Here is a 20,576-nt window from a genome sequence, read left to right as displayed (position 1 = left end):
TCATGGCCACCAACAGTAAACATGAGCTAGTCTACCTTCTTCTCCACCTTTTCTCCAATCCAAAGTCCTCAACATGAATGACAGTTAAAGACCAAGTAGAGAAACAATCCCTGGCCCAGTTGAGCATCAGTAATGGATATTATTGTCCTTCCAAAATCCCTTAAATTATGGACATTTCCCCAAAATGTCAGGTAACAAAGGCAAAAAAAATCACATACCTCTATCTAAAGCAATTAGATTGACTCTCTTTTTTTGGCGTTATCAAGGTCAGTTTCTTCCTTGGGGTCTCTACTGCTTGATTTCTTTTACCCTTTCTCCACCCACATACACCATTTTGAGAGATACGGATTCTTCCAAATACATTCAGTTTTGCTAACGACCAGAGGCGTTTTCCATGATGGAAGCAAAAGACATCTAGTAAGGTACAAATGTAAACTTTTTAAAATTATTTATTTTTATTTTATGTGCATTGGTATTTTGCCTGTATGCATGTCTGTGTGAAGGTGTCAGATCCCCTGGAGATGTAATTACAGACAGTGGTAAGCTGCCATATGGGTGCTGGGAATTGAACCTCGGTCCTCTGTAAGAGCAGCCAGTGTTCTTAATCACTAAACCATCACTCCAGCCCCAATTTTTTGGTTGTTTCGTTTCGCTTCGCTTCGCTTCGCTTTGCTTTGTTTTGTTTTGTTTTGTTTTTGGAGACAGGGTTTCTCTGTGTAGCCCTGGTTGTCTTGGAACTTACCCTGTAATCAGGCTGGTGTGGAACTCACAGAAATCTGCCTGCCTCTGCCTCCTGATTGTTGGGACTAAAGACATGCACCACCACTGCCCAGCTAATTTTTTAATTTAAAAAATTTTTTTTGAGATTATAATATAATTTTATCCTTTCCTCCTTCCATTTCTCCCCTCCAGCCTTTCCCATAAACAACACCCTCTTCCTCAACTCTCATTAAAATTCATGACCTCTTTCTTTTAACTGTTGGTGGTAGTGGTGTGTGTATGTGTGTTCCTATGTACGTACAACTTGCTCAGTGTGTATAATGTTACTTGTATGTGCAGTTTTCAGGACTGACCACTTCGATGAAGGTAACCATTTGGTATACTCTTCCCTGGAAAAGACTCTCTCTTCCTCTCTCAGGATTCCTTAATATTCCATGTAGTTCTTTATCTAGGATTGGGGTGTCAGGAGCTTTTCCACGTGAGCTGTCTATAGGCATTGTCCTTGTTTGGGTCATTTTTAGACAATAATGTTGGTGAGTGTGTTTGGGTATAGCTTTTCTAATATTTTTATGAGACACGAGCTCACAGCAAACTTCTTGTTTCCTCTGGCTCTTACAAGCTTTCCATCTCAGGTTTTCAAAGGAGGGAGGCAACCCATGGTCCTACCCAACTGAGGAACTTATAACCAAATACTGAACAGTGTAGCACAATAACCCAAAGGGTGTGATAGTGGAACACAAACGGTGGTGGTGACCATCAGCTCTCTAACTGGACCTGTGGTCAGCTCAACAAGCAGAAAATTATGCTGGAACTGGACCTTTAGCCAGCCTCCTGGGGCTAGTAAAGTTACCTGTCTTGGAGGAGAACCTACAACTATTAGTTTACTAAACCAGGATAATCTCTTGCTACACTCTAAATATTTATCTTTATACCCACAAATAAGCATGGTTCTTACCTTTTACCAAGAAACTTCTCTTTGTTAACAGATGGAGACCATCACGGAAATCACAACTGATCAATAATAAAGACGACCTAAGTTAAAAGAGAGAAAAATTATAATAAAATTACCCACATAAATTTTGATAGGTTCTGGTATGAAACTAGCTCTGATTATTGGAGAAATTTGAAAACTGTTTGCATTCTAAGATGCTATAAAAGATTTTTGTTACTTGTGTTCCAAGACATGGTAATAATGTGATCATGTAGGGATTTAAATGGATGGTTTTGTGGCTTTGTAATGGTGTTGACAAATTCTTTTCAGATGTCAAAAATAAATAATGCACGCCTGAGTACTATGAAGCAAAATTGGCACTGTTTCAATTTCTGAGTAGGTAACAGGTATTTCCATATTTACTATTCTTTCGGTTTCTCTGTTTGAACTTCCTCAATCCCAGGGCAGAGACAACCACAAGGACTTATATACGTTAGTTGAACTGCCTATCTTTGAGCCCATAAAAAAATTGTTTTTCTTTTCCTTCTTTCCTGTGTGTGTATCTGTATGTATGTGTATTTGCATATGTGTAGTCAGTTTTGCATGTGCAGGTGCTTGTATACATGTGTGTCATATGGGTATTATTTCCTTTTCTGAAGCTGTGGTAAAATATCAAACAAAAATCAAGTTTAAGGGCCCACACCTGTAATGCCAACACATGGAAGGCAGAAACAAGCAGATCTCTGTGAATTATGAGTTCAAGGCCAGCCTAGTCTACACGGCAAGTTTCAGACCAAAGTCACATATGAGAGTCCATCTCAAAAGGGGGAGGTGGGGCAAGCTAAGGGTGAAAGGGTTCACTGTTCCAGATGGATGGCCATGGTTGCCCTTTGAGTTGTCAAGAAGTGTCTAGTTGACACACAGCCTGGGTTATCAGATGGAATCTCATAGGTTGGGGGGGGGGGGAGGTGTACCTCTATCAGATTAGCCTCTGGGCATGTCTGAGGAGCATTTGCTTGATTGAAAATTGATTTAGAAGGGTCCAAACAACTAAGGGTAGTACCATCCCTAGTCAGGATGACCTGGGCCATAAACGTAGTTGAATGTGAGACCAGAAGCAAGCCAGTAAGCAGCATCTCTCCATTATTTCTGCTTGAAGCTTCTGTCTTGAGTTTCTGCCTTGGCTTCCCTTGATAATGGACTATAATGTGTAGGATGACGAAAAGCCTTTCATCCTCATGTGACTTATGTTCATGGTGTTTATCACAGCCCAGAGAAACAAATGATAACAGAGGAGAACGAATGCTAACAGCCCAGGAAGGCTTGGCAGCAGGAAACCTCCCAGGCTTTTTCTTTTCAAAGGTTGGAGGTGTGGTCTTGTGGCCAGGGAGCTGTTCTACTGTTCCAGTGTAGAGCCTGAGATTTCTCTAAAGATGCTAAGCATTAAACAATTTGGGGCGCTTCTCCAGCACGCGACTTGACTGACTGCAGACTTAAGCTTCATGGTGCTCTCTTCCTGTCCAAACTTGACAGTTTTGATTCCCAACTCTCCCCTCCACCCCCCCTGCACTGTCTATTGCTCCTTTTCACTGTAGCCCTGCCTAAGGGCAACCAGTAGTAAGAGTCCCACAGACTCAGTATTATGCTCGCTCGGAATTCATCTCACCAAAGAAATTGGTCCATTGGTTTTTAAATCAGCCAAAGTAAGTTCTCAGAACATGGAGAGAATCTAGCCAGGTTCTTTGCCAAGATATCTTTGCCCTTGTTTCTGATCCACATTTTTTCTCAGCATTTTCTCTCTTCCATGTTCCCATTGGAATGGCCTATTAAGCTCTGCTTCTAGCACTTAACTCGTTTTCCTGCCCAAAGTTGCAGAGTATCCCTCCCCCCCCCATAAAGGTGTCTGAAGGCATACAAGCTACTTGATGGGGTTTTTCACAGCACACCCTACTCTTGGTACCAGTTTCTGCACCAGGAACTTCCCTGTTGCCGTTATAAAATACTCTGACAAAAATCAAGTTAAGGAAGAAAGGGCTTATTTTGGTTCCTAGTTCCAGAGAGGGAACCCATCATGTCAGGGAAGGCATGATGCTGGCAGATCTCAGGTTTTATCCACTCATCACAAGCAAAGAGAAGATACAGGAAGTGAGGTGGGGCTATAAAATCTCAAAGCCTACCTCCCAGTGTATGCTTCCTCCACCAAAGCACAACCTTCCCCTAGACGACACCACAAGCTTGCGACCAAGTATTCAAAACACTAGCTTATGGGAGATATTTCTCTTCCAAACAACCACAGTGTATGTGGAGGGCAGAGGTTAATGTTGGGAATTTTTCTCCATCACTCACCAGTATTTGGGCTTTTGTTTTTTGAGGCAAGGTTTCTCAATCAATCCTAGAGCTTGCCAGCTTTCTCTGGGGATTCCTTGTTATTACCATCAGACTCTGGCATTATAGATGGACTGCCACATCCATTCTGATTTATACATGTTCTATAGATTTTTACTCTGGTCCCCTTGTTTTTGAAGCAAGTTATTAGCCTCGAAGCTGTGTTTCCAGCCCCTCTAACCCAGCACGAAATTTTAATATGAAAACATTGGCGGGGGGCGGGAGGGAGAACATTTTGAAAAGAGACTATGCTGTATGTTCCCAATTGTTTGTGTCATGGCCTAAGACCTACTTGAAATGTAGGTAAAATTATTTTAAGTAATCAAAGTAATTACTGAATAGTAATTACTGAACCCTACTGTTACATAGTAGGGAAGCTAAACAATAATACTAAACAATGTGCAGTGTACTGGGATTCTCCAAACAACCATGAATTAGCTTTCTCCAATGCCAGTGGCTCCCCTGATGATACATTTATGGGCCCCAATGCTTAATTTTCTGTATTTCTCATTCTCCTCCAGTTTTACACTACAGTAATCACAGACACTGGTCTTACCAGGATAAATACAAAACCTAGTTTTGTTACTGCAAAACCTAAAGGATATCTGTTAGTATTTCGCCATGACTATAGTCCCTCTTTTGACGTGTTCATCTCCCACAAAGTAAGAAGAATCCAATCTTTCGGTTTTTCCTCCCAACTCTGTCACTGTCTTTGGATGCCTCTAATAGCACTTGTTTTTCTCTGTCAGCTTCTTACTTCCATGATTTCATGTCCATCTGTCTGACTGTCTTCTTCTCTGTGTAGTTTTCTCGGATTCCCCACTTCAAGTTCATATATCATATTTACGTTCTGCACTTCTATCCACTTATATACGTGACTGCGAGTTAGACTCAGTGTCTTCCCGCATGCACTCTCCCCTTTCTCCGTTTGGGATAATGCTTTCAAGTCAATAGATGGAGAGCCATCTCTTCTAGGGAAACGATGGATAAGGAAGAAGGAAAGTGGCTTCAGCGGGAGCATGGCACCTTAGTGTGATGATTTATCATGAGGGAAGTGGCTGGGGTGTTTGGAGGCTGTCTAATGCCTTCCTACAAATGGAAGTAAGACACGAGATCCAGTAAAACCACCCTTTGAAGTGAAAACAACTGAGAATGGCAACACACATAGTGTTTGGGGGAAGGACTGGCAAGAAAGACATTTGCAAAGGTGGCGAGAGATAGATTATGTGGAGTTGTTTTTTGTTGTTTTGTTTTTTTTTCTTTTTTTTGCCATGTCTTGTAATTTGAATTTAATTCTATCAGGTCATAGTTCACCAGCTGATTATGTTCTGGCTACAAGAGTGTTTTGTTTGGATGGTACTGTGCTAAAAACATTGAACTAATTATTAACACTTAAAATTAGAAATTTTATTCACTTCTTTTGGCTAAGATCAAGAGTAAAATCAAAATTTCACATAAAAATCAGAACATTTTTTCTACGCCTCCCAAATTTAAGATCTTATCTTTAATTATTATTGTTACATGTATATACATATGCATATATGTATACATATGCATGTATGTACACATGCGTTCTACTGAGCCCGTAAAATTCTCTAAGAGAAAGAAAAGAAAAGGAGGAAGAAAGAGAGAGAGAGAAAGAAAGAAAGAAAGAAAGAAAGAAAGAAAGGAAGGAAAGAAGGAAAGAAGGAAGGAAATGAAAGAAAGATTATTTAAAAAAAATAAGAAAGAAAGAAATAAGAACTTTTGGCCTCTCCGGAAGAGCAGGAGTTCTGAGTACTTTACCCACGTTTTACAGCCTCGGATGTAACTTCTCTCCAGTAACTCTTATTTAATCTGTTTTATTTCACTGTCAGTCATACCACCGTACCACTGCAGTGAGCTTTGGCAATTACAGTTTTGGTTTTAGGTATTTAAGACCTCTTAGCAGGAGACTCATATCATCAAATATCTGCATCAAAAAGATCTCCCTGGAAGGAAAATAGAGGTCAAATTCTGGCAAATAAGAGGGAAAAAATACTCTAAAGAAAGGAATCTGAAAATCCCATAGAACAGTAGACAATGCCTGGGAAAGAGGAAGAAGTTCCTGATACCACTCACCCTTCTACACACTGGATCTTAGGTGGGAGAACTGTGTCTGCCTTGGGATGACGGTGGAAGACAGCCTTAGCTTGGTTAAGGGCAGTGCAGATGGACAGAGGCAAGAAATCAGTTAAACTAACGGATGATGGTTGCTAAAACAACAAAGGATGTGTAATCATTTCTGAGTGAATGAAAGACGGCAAGCTCTGACTTTATCAAAAACCTTCATTTTTCACACTGTCTCTGAACAGGTCATTTCTGTATTTGTCGTAGTTCGTTAGGCAGACTCTCACACTTGCTAGTAACTAAAACCCATAGTTCCTAAGAAAACCCTTAAGATCTAATTAAATGAAGTAAAAAAGAAGTTTAAGAAAAACTCTGTGCTTGCTTGGAGCATGGTTTTTGTGTTTGCTGGAAACATGGTTTTTGAAAAATGGGCCTTGTGAAACTGCTGTGTTGCCTGTTTCTTTGTTTGTTTGGTTTTTGGGTTTTGGTGCTTTTGAGACAGGGTTTCTCTGTGTAGACCTGGTTGTCCTGGAACTCTCTCTGCAGACCAGCCTGGCCTCGAACTCAGAGATTCACATGCCTTTGCCTCCTGTGTGCTGGGATTAAAGGCATGTGCCACCACACCAGGCAATGCTGCTTGTTTTAAGAGTGCTGGACTGAGCCGGGCAGTGGTATCGCATACCTTTAATCCCAGCACTTGGGAGGCAGAGGCAGGTGGATTTCTGAGTTTGAGGCCAGCCTAGTCTACAGAGTGAGTTCCAGGATAGCCAAGGCTACATAGAGAATCCCTATCTCGAAAAACTAAAACAAAGAATGCTGGACTGAGCCTGTATCATGATTCTGGAAGAGGCTCAATTTGAGCAATTTCTCTAGGATGAGTTACCTGATTTTTTACGAATTCTCACGAATTTTCAAATTATACTTACTGTTTCCCTGAGCATCCTCCATGTTCACTAGCCTCCATTTTATGTTTTCATTTAAAAAATTGTTCCATTTGCTTTTTGGTCAGTAACAGAGTAAGTTGTCTTTTCTTCTTGCCTGCCAAGCTTTCAACACTTACAGTCCTCTCAAACAACGTGACATCCATTCAAGTGTCCAATTTTAGCCCAATTACATGTACATATCTTACCTTTGACTCATCATGGCTCATTTCACACACACGCACACACGCCCACCCTACACACACTTTCTAAAAGAACAGAATCTATAGAACGAATGTATATTATAAAGTAGACTCATTGGATTGGCTTGAATGATAGGATTGGGTGGTCCAACAATGCCCATCTATGTGCTGGAGATGCTTGGAACCCTGTAGCTGCTCAGTCCCCCAGGCTAGGATTTCCCAAGAGCCTCTTGTCTTCTCTTCAGTCCACAGTGGACACTGAGGAGTGTGGCTTCCAATGTCACCAAAGGAGTGTGACAGCAACACAGTGGACATACTCATCAGCAAGCTGGAGCCTCCTCAGAATTCTTTCTATGTGGGCACAACCAAGGCTAACGAACACACACACACATACACACACACACACAACCTATAGTAATATTTTGTTTTAATTTTTAAAACTCACTTTCAAAATAATTCCTTTGAACATCACCTTTACTGACCTTATTTTTGCCACCACAAGTAAAATGATGTAGCCATGTCATTCTTTTCATGTCTACTTACTATTGTATCACTCGTAGAGTCAGAGTAAAACAGAATAAAAAATCTCTATGGCTTTGTTTTTTTTTAATAATCCTCTTTTTTTTTTTCTTCCAGACAGGGTTTCTCTGTAGCCCTGGCTATCCTGGAACTTACTCTGTAGACCAGGCTGGCCTCGAACTCAGAAATCTGCCTGCCTCTGCCTCCCAAGTGCTGGGATTAAAGGCGTGCGCCACCACTGCCTGGCTTCTATGTTTTATTAATACTTAAAAAAATGAAAAAGTACTAAAAGGGTATAGAGTTATATTTGCCACATAGATAGATAGATAGATAGATAGATAGATAGATAGATAGATAGATAGATGCAAATTATGAAAAATTGAGGTTATAAGTAAGAATGACCATTTTGTAACTGTGTATTGGTTCTTTGTGAATTTCACACCATGTACCTCTCCAGTTCTACCCATCTTTCTGTCACTGTGTATCTGCCCTCCACCCTTGCATCCTTCCCCAACAAAAGAGAATAAACTAAGGTAGGATTTTTTTTTTAAAAAAAAATCTTGTCTAAAAAAATCTTGTTGTGGAAGCTTAGTGTACCACACAACATTCCCTTTTGTCCACACATCTTTACTTGCAAATGTTCATTGCAATGAGTCATTGGTCTGTTTCAAGGCCTCTGGATTCTGCTACACTACCTATACAAGGCCTCCTCTCTGAAATCCTGTTATCACCCTATGTCATGGAGATCCTGAAGTTTTGGATCTTTAGGACTGGGCCCTTTCACGTGCTCCAGCAGATCATATATAGGGTAGATGTTGGAGTCGGCCAACTCTAAACCCTAGATCTGGGCCTGGGAGGTAGCCGAGTTGATCAGCCTGCCAACTCTCCTGGGCCCATACCACCAGGGAGAACCCTCCAGCACTGCTCCAGCTAGCTCATCTCATACAGCAGTCGACAAGGCCAGGGTCAGCTCTCCCACTTTTATGTCCTTGGGGCAGCTCACCACACCTTCCCCACTAGGGCCAGCTCTGCTGTGATGCCCAGATGAGCGATGGGGGTTGGATGGGAACATCTATCCCTTGCCCATGAGGAGTAGGACCAGGGCCCCCACACTGGAGCCCTGGCCAGTTTTAAGGTAAACAGGCAAGATATTTATGGAAAGTAACTTATTTCTAATTTTTTCTCTTTTGGCATAGTTAAGCACAAACCTTTGCAGGGATACAACTCTTTCTCTCTTGAGACAAGATCACTGTGAAGACCAGGCTGGCCTCAAACTCACTGAATTTCATCTCTCTCTGGCTCCCGAGTATTAAAGGCACACACCACCATGCCTAGCTTCCCTCTCTCTTTCTTAAGATTGATTTTTATTTACTTATTTTCCTATGTGTATGTGTGCCTATAAAAGTATGTCACACATGTGTTAGGAGGCAGGAAAAAGCATCAGATCCCATGGATCTAGAATTACTTGAGGCTTTGAGCTACCTGACATGGGTGCTGGGAACTAAATTTCAGTTCTGTGGAAGAGCGATATATGGTCTTAATGGCTGAGGTTTCTCCAGACTTCGTTTATCTCTTCACTGTTGTGAAATCCATAGACAACGCTCTAATCCCTCAAGAAAGTGTCAGTCACCATGACATCAGAACAGTTGGTTCTGATCAAAAGGAAAGCATAAAAACCTGTCCTGGTGGCACAGTTCTTGTATCTTTACAGCCATCTTTTTGCATCTGTGATACTCCCTTTGAGTTGTTTTTCTCCAGTCGTCTATCAGTTAAACACTACTTCTTTTCTATTTTTGGCTTTTGATATAGTGTAGTTTTCTCATTTGTAAAGATTTCTCTCATGTTCCCAAGTGAATGCTGAAGACAAATATTTCCTGTTGCTTGGACAGGAAAAATAATAAAATAGATGAAGAATAAACTGTCATTTTTTCAGTGGTTTTATATCTTGATCATGGTGATAATTATATGGTAGCTTTGAATAAGAATGGCCCTCGTAGGCTCATGTATTTGAATGTTTAGGGAGTGGCATTATTTGAAGTGATTAGGAGGTGTGGTTTTGTTGGCGTAGGTGTGGCCTTGTTTGGGGTAGGTGTGGCCTTGGTAGAGTGGTGGGCTTTGGAGTTTCAAATGATTAAGCCAGGCCCAGTGTCTCTCTTTTCCTGCTGCCTGCAGATCCAGATGTAGAACTCTGAGCTCCCTCTCCAGCACCATGTCTGCCTGTGTGCCACCATGCTCCGCACCATACCAATAATGGACTAAACCTCTAAACTGTACCCCAGCCCCCATTAAATGTTTTCTTTTATAAGAATTGCAGTGGTCGTGTCTCTTCATAGCACTAGAACATTCACTAAGATAGTAGTATAAATTTCTAAAGTTTATAAACCTACAACTAAAAAAAAAGAACACCTTAAAATGTACTGTATACTGTTTTAAAAGTGTACTTATTTAACATAACAAACAAGGCAAGGACAAACCACTTAAAATTCTAGGACGTCAATGTACCAGGAAGCATGAATGACACCTTTCCTGTTATTGTGTTAAATATGTTATAATAAGTAATAACCCTCAGTACAACCCAGTTTTGTTTATTCTCTTTTCCAAAATTTTGATCAAGCTGCTACATAGTAAGTTCAGTATTTAATTCTGATGGTCAACATGGTTGGATTAAGAAATATGGAGGAACTCTCGTCTGCAATGCTTCCTAGTTAGGTCAAGATAAAGCCGAATCTTTCCTTCCCAGCCACTGGCTGTCAGAAACTCACCATAGTAGATGGGGAATGCAAACACCGTATGTTTTATGAGAAGTTCATGGCCACAGACATTGCTGCTGAAACTCTGAGTGAAGAGTGGAAGGGTTATGTGTGCTGAGAATGACAAACACGGTACTCCTATGAAGCCAGGTCTTGGCCAATGGCAGAGTCGTGTACCAGCTATTGAAATAGGGACATTCATTTTATAGACCAAGGAGAAATGGAGAGGGGAAATACAAATCTGTTTGGGGTGTATTGTTGTGCCTATCTGTCTCAACTTGGTTAGTGCTGAGAGAGAAAGCGACGGGGAGTGGAGATGGGGTGGGGAAGAAGGCTCTTCCTGGACTGACGGACACCACTGTGCCTCAGAAGTTGGGGTCCAGAGAGCTAGCAGAGTAAATAAACCTCAGTCTCTCAAAAGGAGATGATATCCATCAATGTGTTATCAGAGAGCCCTTGAACTAAGAAGGTAAGGCTCAGGAACATCATCCCCAAGATTCAGCATCTTGTCATTTCATGTGTCCCACAGCACAAACTCAGATACACTGATCTGAGGAAGCAACACACTGTGAAAAGTGAGGAAGAGGCCGTAGACTTTTGACTGAGAGAATGAAGGAAGCCAGAGAAAAACACTAGGGACAGATGGCCAGGAGATCTCTGTAGAAGCTGTCCTCTCTGAGAGCTTCAACTTCGAAGTCTGAGCCCAGTCAGAAATATGTTTCTAACAGTGACAAATACATGATCAGACTTTGGGAAACAAAAAAGAAATAATGGAGGAAATAGGAGAGAAGCATACCCCTGGGTGTGTTTGGGAAGTCATCTCCAGAGATCAGATCCTGAGACCTCTGACCTAACAAGGGGATTAATTCAGCAATGAATTCAAACATTGAATAGATTATTGAGAAGTGATATTGCCTGACTGGAGCAGGTAGGTCACTGATGATGTATCCTTGAGGGCTACATTGTTCCCTGACTCCCTTCTTGTTCTCGGTTTCCTGCCTACAATGAAGTGAGCTTATCCACTACCATGATCTATCATCTCCCTTCAGGCCTAGAAACAGAGCCAAGTGACCATGGCCTGAAGTCTCCACTCTGCGCCTTGGTTGCCATGAATGAGCTATCCTGTTCCACCATAGCTTTCTTACATTGTGCAGACCCTCTGAAACCATGAGTTAAAATAAGTAAGTCTCCCCACTGAATTGTTTTCAGGAATTTTTTTTTTTTGTCACAGTGATACAAAAGTAACTCATAAAGTGTAGATAACCACCACCTTCTTCAAGGTCCCTCATATGATTCTTAACTCCTTGTGTTCACATCATTGTAAATCACTTATGGCCATGAAAAATCCTATCTGCAGAAACAATAGAAAATCAAGGATACACAGAGTTATTTCCACATAGTTATTTCCTAGCCTAGGCCATAAAAGCAGTAGGGTTTCTGTTCTGCCCTTCCAGGATTTCATCACTGCTATAAGGCAAGTGGTTCTTAAGCATCCTCATGCTGTGACCCTTTAATACAGTTCCTCATGTTATGGTGATCCCCAACCATAAAATTATCCCCGTGGCTGCTTCATTGTACAGAGGAATGGTGTCTCCGTTTCTAAGACCATCGGAAATAATGTGTTTCCTAACTGTCACAACCTGCAGGGTGAGATCCACTAATATTGGGTAACAATTGTCATGCTGTAACTATTCTCAGGCAGTACTATGAAGATGCCACAAAGCAAGAAATGGCTTCACCTTAGAGGACACTATTACAAGATCTTACAGCCCAAGAAAAACCTTTGTGTGCCTTGCGTGTTGATTGTCACCAAACAAAACTAGAATTGGAGTCATCTGTCTTGTTCATATAAAGTTCTGAGCCGTAGACACGATGGGATTAGAAATACTGCCAAGTGTTAAAGGGGGTAATTGTTATGTAACAACCTACCAATGGTTATTTGTTTTCCTGAAATGCATTCAGACTCAAATATACTACATTGAGAGAATTTTAAGATCAATATGTGAGCATGTTGCAATATGTAAAATCATATACAGTGTAGTTCCTGGCACATAGAAAGTAGTTAGTTGGTGTGATGGCTTGGGAATATTTACAAAATAAGAACCTGTTTATTTGTAGAGCCAAGTCTTAAAACAGCCAGAGGAAAATGATTGTAAAAATAGATAAAAGCCTCATAGAGATCATATTCAAGAGATTTTTTTATCAAGGCCCTTAGGAATTAGAAATTCATAAAATGGTATGTTAGCTGTCTATTATTATAGCAAAAAATATTTGGAAACAACCACCTTACAAAGTTGAAAAGTTTATTTCGGCTTACATTTTACTGGTCCTGTTGCTTTGGGTCTGGAACAAGGCAATACGCCATGACAGGAAGGATGTGGTAGAGTAAGTGGCTCAGCTGACTGGGGCTGGGAGTAAAGGAAGAAGGGGAAGGGTGCCTATGAAGGGAATAGAGGGACCATACCCCTCAAACATACTTGATCAGACCCTTAGTGATCAGAGTCTCCATTGACAGCTCACTGTTTCTGTATTACACTACTTTCCAGTAATTCAAGGCGGAATGTCTTAGTCAGGGTTTCCGTTGCTATGAAGAGACACAATCAACAAGCCAACTCTTATAAGGACAACATTTAATTGGGACTAGCTTACAGATCCAGAAGTTCAGCTCATTATCAAGGCAAGAAGCGTGACAGCATCCAGACAGACATGATGTTGGAGGAGCTGAGAGTTCTACACCTTGTTCTGAAGGCTGTCAATCAGAAGACTGTCTTCCTTGTGACTAGGCAGATGGTCTCAAAGCCCACCCCACAGTGACACACTTCCTCCAACAAGGCTACATCTAACAGTACTAGTGCCTACGGGCCAAGTGCATTCAAAGCACCACATGTAGACTAAGCTTTCAACATTCAGGCCTTTGAGGAACATTCTGTATCCAAATCATGGGGTAAGTGGTATCACCCTATACCTTCTCTTTATTTTTGTTTCTGAATTGCTACAGCCCTCTGTGTGCTTCTATGTCTTGTCCTCCTTCTCCCTGTAACCTTTTATGCGCTCTCTCTGTATTGCTTTTTTCTTACCTTAATGCCTTCTTGCATTCCTTTCCCTCCTTCCCTGTCCCTCATCTTTTTCAGCATCTTCCTGTTTCTCTTGCTGTCCTTCATCCTCTTGACTCTCCATTTACTTTCACTTTATTCTCCCCTGTGATGGTTTGAATAAAAATGACCCCCACAGATCCCTGGGGAGTGGTACTATTAGGAGGTGTGGCTTTTGGAGGAAGTGTGTCACTAGGAGGTGGATTTTAAGGTCTCAGATGCTAAAGCCTGGCCAGTGTGTCACTGTGTCTTCCTGCAGCCTTTAGATCCAAATGTAGAACTTTCATCTGCCTCTCCAGTTCCGTGTCTTTGTGCCACCATGATAATAATGGACTAAACTTCTGAACTGCAACCCAACCCTAATTGAATGGTTTCTTCATAAGAGTTGCCATGGTCACATTGTCTCTTCACAGCAATAGAAACACCAAGATACCCCCTTTCTCTCCTTGTTTCTTTCTTTTCTTTTTTTAAAAATTACTATTTCTCAGCCATCTCTCCTCTTTAAAATCTCTGTGTTTTCTTTACTCTTATTCTTCTCATTTCCTTTACCTCCCAGCTTTAGTCTTGGCCTTGGATGATCTTTATCTTCAACTTGACTGAATTTAAAATCACTTAAGAAATTGGTAATTAGATGTATCTCTGAGGGTATTTCCATAGAGAATTAACTAAGAGGAATGACTCAACCCAAATGTGGGTGGTACCATCCCATGGACCAGGGCTTTGAACAGAACAGAAGGTCAAAAGGAGCTAGTCAACAAAGTGTCTGAATTTCCCTTTTTTTTTTTTTTTCATCTTGACCTACCATGACTTGAATTACTCGGCTGTGTCAGGCCCTCCCCATCATGATGGAACAAACATGATTGTAAGCCAAATTAAGTCTTAAGATTGTTTCTTCCCTGTATTTTGTCCTAGCGACAAGAAAAGTAACAAATCCACCTGGCATCTATTTTAACTCTAGTCTGAACTGACCTTAAAAGTTCACTGGGTTTGATTCTAATGGGTTTATGAACTGGCGTGTCATAGCTGAGTTCGGCTTGCAAATGTGTTTTTCTTGATTTAATCTATGCCTCTCCAAATGTCAAGTGTCTGTCATAAATTTGCAACAAGAGAATCACAGATTACATCAAGCAAAATATTCTTATGCCCTTTAGTGGTAATTTTTCATACTGTAGATTAGTCTCACGGTGGATATTCATTATAGTACATTGGAAGAGAGTATGAAATCGTATTCAGCTATTTAAGAACAAAGGAGCACATTTTATAAATACTTTAGTAAAATGTATTTTAAAAGGCAATATCTAGGGGCTTGAGAGAAGGCCTTAGAGGTTAAGAACACTCAGGCAGAGGACCTGGGTTTCTTTTGCAGTACCGTATTAGGCAGCTAGCAACTGCCTCTAACTCCAGTTCTAGAGGATCTAACCCCTTCTTCTGACCTCTTCAGGTAAACATGGTGTACACACATGCATATAGGTAACTACATGCATGCATACACACACACACACACACACACTGACAAATCTTATCATGTAAAAGTTAGCTCTAGTCAGTTAAAGAATTTAGATATGAGGAATGTCACACTATCAGGTGGTTCTTAATAAAAAGTTTAAAGGGCGATGGCTTTACAATTGGTGTTTCAAGCTATGCAAACTTCATTGGAAGGTTGTACCAACATCATCCTAGACGCAGTCATGGAGCTGGGCAACAAGTGGGTAAAAGACAAACATCTTTCTCTCTATCGGCATTGCACTCTGTGCTGGTTAATAGTAATAGATCCCCGTGTTTTTGTTCTCCTAGATCATTTAAGGCAGATTCAGTTTCTCCTCTTCTCCTGTACAGTGAAGCATCATATTCCTCACAGTTCATGTGCCGGGCAAGTGCTTCTGATGAGTTGACTCTGTATCTGGGAGGCTGTCCCTTTTCATATGTGGAACATCCACGTACACTACGAAAACCCTCAGAGCAACGACCATCCATCAACCCCGTTCCCTAAATGCCTACCACCGTCATTATTAATAGCTTTTGCTTCCTGGTTATAAATTAATATCATTGCAAAATTATAAGGAAATCACAACAAAAGAAGAAGATAATGTCTCTTGTAATTAACTCTACTCAGATCTGCTAACATTATCATAGTCAAACCATTTACTATATCTACGAATACACATATCGTTTAAAAGTTTTCAGCTTTTGTATGTAACTGACGAAAAGCCCTTGTCTACAGTTAATTTCATAACATGACTCTTGGTTATGTGTACTTATTGTCAGCTTATCCATGATAATGAAACTACTTAACGTATTCATCAAACTCACATAGTTACGTGGTCTGGATGGTAAGCGACCTCTTAATAAAATTTGCATGTAGAATAGTGTTGTGAACTGTGACCTCCACGTTGTTCCTTCGACCTCTAAATGTTGCTCATCTAACAGTAGTCACTTCAAAGCTTTACCCTTTAACCAATGTCTCTCTTCACTCTCCATCTCTCACCCTGACAATCACTGCTCTGTTTGGTTCTTCTAGAACTACAGCTATTTCACCGCACGGGAATGAGATCAGGCAGTACTGATTTTTTCTGTGTCCATTTACTAGATTTAGAATATGGTGCTTCATTATGAATGGTAGGATACCCTTCTTTTATGAGTCTAAGTAATATTTCACCCTGTATGACACATCACATTTTTTTTTCATCTCTTTGTTCTTGAACAGTTTGGTGCCTGTACATTTTTCCTTTGAGAACAATGGTAGGAAGAGTATGGAAATACTTACTTCATTTTTTTTTGTGTATATACCTAGGTGGGGAACCTTGGGATCCTATGGCAACTCCATTTTTAATTTCTTTGGAGACGTTTCATACTGTTTTCTATAATGGCTGTTCCAATTTCTATTCCCACAAATCATGTGCAAGTGTCTCCTTTTCTCCAACGTGGTACGTTGTCTTTTTTTATTCCAGGCATGTTAATAGATATGAAATAATATTATGGTTTACTTTACATTTTCCTGATGATTAGTGAATTGTTTTATGACCTGCCCATATACTTGTTGACAATTCAAGTATTAGTTTTTGGGGTAATGTTCAGTCATCTTTACACTGTACAACCATCTTTAGAAATTTGGATTGTTTAGGTTCTTGGAAATTGGGTTTCTTGTATAATTTAGATCTTAAACCATAAAGTATCCAATTAGTGTTTTGTTTGTTTGATTGTTTAGTTTTGTTTTGTTTTGAGACAGGTTTATCTGTCTGTGTAGCACTGGATGTCCCAGAACTTGATTCATAGACTAGGCTGGCCTTGAACTTACCTACCTCTGCCTCTGAGATTAAAGGTGCATGCCACGCACCCAACTAATATATGCAATTTGCAAATATTTTATGTACCAGGGATTGAGCCAAGGCTTTAAACTTGAAAGGCAAATACTCAACCTTTGAGCTATAGTTCAGCCGTTGCGTTTTTTTTTTTTTTTTTTTTTTTTTTTGAGACAGAGTCTGGCTGGGCGGTGGTGGCACATACCTTTAATCCCAGCACTTGGGAGGCAGAGGCAGGCGGATTTCTGAGTTCGAGGCCAGCCTGGTCTACAGAGTGAGTTCCAGGATGGTTAGGGCTACACAGAGAAATCCTGTCTTGAAAAACCAAGAGAGAGAGAGAGAGAGAGAGAGAGAGAGAGAGAGAGAGAGAGAGAGAGAGAGAGAGAGAGGAGAGAGAGAGAGACACTCATTATCTTGGAGTTTGAGTGTGTTATGTAGCCGAGGCTTGCTCCTCCCTGGCAGGCATTTTCCTTTTTGCTCTTGAGTGACTAGTTGAATTTCAGAGAAAGGATTTTGATGAATTTATATTCAGACAAATTCATGAGTTTTTGAGATTCTTTTTTTTTTTTTTTTGATTTTAGCTTTTTATTAAAATGCTTAAGATACAGACTGACCTTCTTTTGTAAATGACAGTTTTACTTTTGCTGAAACAGGACACATACACTCTGATAAACAGAATGAAGAGTCTCAGTTCATTGGAGGCCTTGGGCAAGGCCCTGGCCCTCAGGTGGAGTTGCACTTGCTGCAGCGACCACTTTGGCCAGCTTATTTAGATGGTGTTCTGTGCAGCATGAAGCACACTGATGCCACTTGTCAGCCGTCTCTTTCTCCAGTGGCCAAAATAAACCACTTTCACAAAGAGCCACCCTGGGCAGAGTCCAGTCTTCTAGGTTGCCACTGAGCAGTTAGGGACGAACAAGACAGACAAATGAGGAACCCTACACAGGCCATCACACCCATCATGTGTCTGGACAGACATGTGGACAGTCTTTAGCCAAAGGCAATAAAGGGCACACCAGCTACCTACCCAGCTTGCTCAGGGTTTTAGCAACAGGCCCTTCCACACAGACAGCTCTCATCCCAGCTGTATATGGGTGAATGCAATGCATGCAGTTTGCAGACAGACATCTCACCAAGGCTCTGCGTTGGGAACCCGGCAGTGTATCAGAACACTGTCCCAGGGGCTCAGTGCTCAAAACTAAAACGTGGTAAGACACTCCCCAGGAGTGTGCTCCCACCTTCCCTACTCTCTTGTCAGAATACAGCAGCAGAATTTCCACTTAAGAACCTACCCTCACCTTGCATTATAGGAAATCAGAATCAAGATACCCTCTCGTCTACAGACGAGACTCTCATCCACTCAAGGGTAGAATGTAAAGTTAACATCAGGAAAACTCAACCTCACACATGCAGCAAGAAAACCACACACTATATATAAAACTCCTGTCCATGATCCTCACAGGTATGCACGCTGCTGCTTCCACGCTGGCACTTGCTGCTGCCGGAAGGTCATCTGGATTTTCTGTTATTTCTGAAGGGGAAAACACAGAGCCCCCGAGAGGTTTTCCTAGGTTCTTGTTGCTACCAGATCAGATGGGGAGCATCTCACAGAGTTCAGAGCCTCAAGCTGCTGATTTTGACCTGCATCCTCCTGTTCAGAACGCCCCTCTAGAATCTGTTCAAAAGCATTAGAGCCACACCCGAAGCATGGGGTCTACATGAGAGATGTCCTTAACTCTTTCATGAGGCAAAAGTCACTTTTTACATCTACAGTGAAGAAAGGAAGGTGCTACACAGAGAGATGAAATTCCACAACAGTATAAAAGCAAAGCCTGCTGAAACCGGTAACCACAAATGAAGTTGACAACATGACCATGACACTTTACCCACTCCAGATGAGGACTCCCTTTACTACGGGTGGAGACCAGTCCAGGGAAGGCCGAGGCTCTGTCGTCTCCCGGCGCTTGTCTTGGGTAACACCCTCAACAGGCAGTCACACAGCGGAGCTCTGGCCTCCAATGTGCTATCTGTTCATAATTTTATTAAGTATCTAAATTTCATTTACTAGTTTAAAAAAAAAAAGAATAGAAAATCTGGACCAAGTAAATTGTGAACTCAAAAAGTTAGAGAAGGGATACCAATTACATTAACAACACTTTCTTTAAAAAATAGAATCACTTTCTTTTGAAATCAACCAGTGGTGAGACGTGTTTTTCTTCTCAGGTGTCCCATGATGGCACCCAGCTTTCCCTGGCAAATGCTGCCAGCCCCAGTCCCCGCACACTGCCCGGCAGCTGCAACAGCAGGCAGTGTGGAGAAGAGCACATGTCACCACTGGGCAATGAGCGTAGACAGATGCGTGGCTTCTCAATGCCATACATGGTTGGAGAGCTTTCCTTGTTCTATTAGAAAAGTCCATGAGGAAGCTGTGAATAGGATCAGTCCAGAAGGAAAACTCTTTATTTCAGTGTCCACACATCAGTCAATGTACTGGGAGAGCCAGCGGAAACCCTCGCCGTAGCCTTGCCTCTTGAGCACACTGCACATGAACACTTCCATGGGGCGGGCGTTCAGCTCCTTCAGAGTCACATTCCCCTTTCCTGTGGTCTGCCCATAGAGCCCAAATATTTCACGGAGTTTTTCTTCACTGATTGCATCTGTCCTGTCAATTTTGTTTCCCAAGATAAGAATTGGCACGTTGGATATTGTTTCGTCAGTCATTAAAGCATTAAGCTCAACTTTGGATTCCATGAGACGAGAATGATCCGCACAGTCCACCAGAAAAACTATACCATTAATCGCTGGGAGATAATTTTTCCAAACCCGACGTGCTTGTTCATGCCCACCGAGATCAAAAGTGGTGAAAGTCATTCCAGCAATTGTCAGTTCTTCTGAAGTGGGATGGAGCGTTGGTACGTGCTGGCCTAGTCTGTCATCTTTCAGCATGTGAAGAAGAGTGGTTTTGCCTGCGTTGTCCAAACCTAAGAATACAAGTTTTCCAGATTTCTTGTAGAGTCCTAAGAACTGGAGGACACTGCTGAAGCCATTGTAGATCCACTCGAAGATGAAAGACATTATTGATGCTTGTTACGGCCCAAGGGGCTCCTCCGGCGGTGGCTGGCGGCGCGACCCTCCCTCAGAGCACACAGACCAGCCCTTTTTTTTTTTTTTTAAAGAGTCAGTTGACATAATATCAGATAGTGATTCAGAGAATGCAAAGCATTTGGCATCTGGAGGTAGAGTTTCACTGTCTTCTCTACTGTATTGGCTGTGTAGAGCCTTCATTTTCTCATTAAAAAAATGAGAAAATCTCTGAGTTGTTCTGAAGGTTAAGTCAGCGACTAGAATGTACCTGTCAGTGTAAGCAGCAAACAATAACCAGAACATCCTTGTGATTATAATTCTGCCTTGCTCCTGTCATGTCCACATTCATGCTTCGGAGATATCAAGATGCCCAAACTCAATGTGTTTACAGAGACCATTAGATACTTTTCTTACTGGGATTACGACAACCCAACATAATGAATTACAGGAGGAAGGACTTATTTCTGCCTCACAGTCTGAAGGTGCAGTCCACTGTGTCAGAGGAGGCGTGGCAGTAGGAGACCGTTTGCTCACGCTGCAGCTGGTCACGTAATAGAGATGAATGCTTGCTTTTAATCAGCTTTC

At 41.4% G+C, this 20,576-nt stretch overlaps 1 protein-coding gene across 1 annotated transcript; it reads right to left on the bottom strand.

Moving 5' to 3' along the window:
* Positions 1–19,340: 19,340 nt before the first annotated feature.
* On the bottom strand, positions 19,341–20,026 carry LOC114610095 (GTP-binding protein SAR1a). The gene has a single exon (XM_028754571.1). The coding sequence runs from the start codon at positions 19,980–19,982 to the stop codon at positions 19,386–19,388; it is 597 nt and encodes a 198-aa protein (XP_028610404.1). The 5' UTR covers positions 19,983–20,026; the 3' UTR covers positions 19,341–19,385.
* Between the last annotated feature and the right edge of the window lie 550 nt (positions 20,027–20,576).

The sequence above is a fragment of the Grammomys surdaster genome, unplaced genomic scaffold (assembly GCF_004785775.1).
Source record: "Grammomys surdaster isolate TR1022 unplaced genomic scaffold, NIH_TR_1.0 126028, whole genome shotgun sequence".
In the NCBI taxonomy this organism is placed as follows: domain Eukaryota; kingdom Metazoa; phylum Chordata; class Mammalia; order Rodentia; family Muridae; genus Grammomys; species Grammomys surdaster.
Note: the sequence above shows the minus strand (reverse complement) of the source record. Positions and strands in the feature narration are given on the sequence as shown.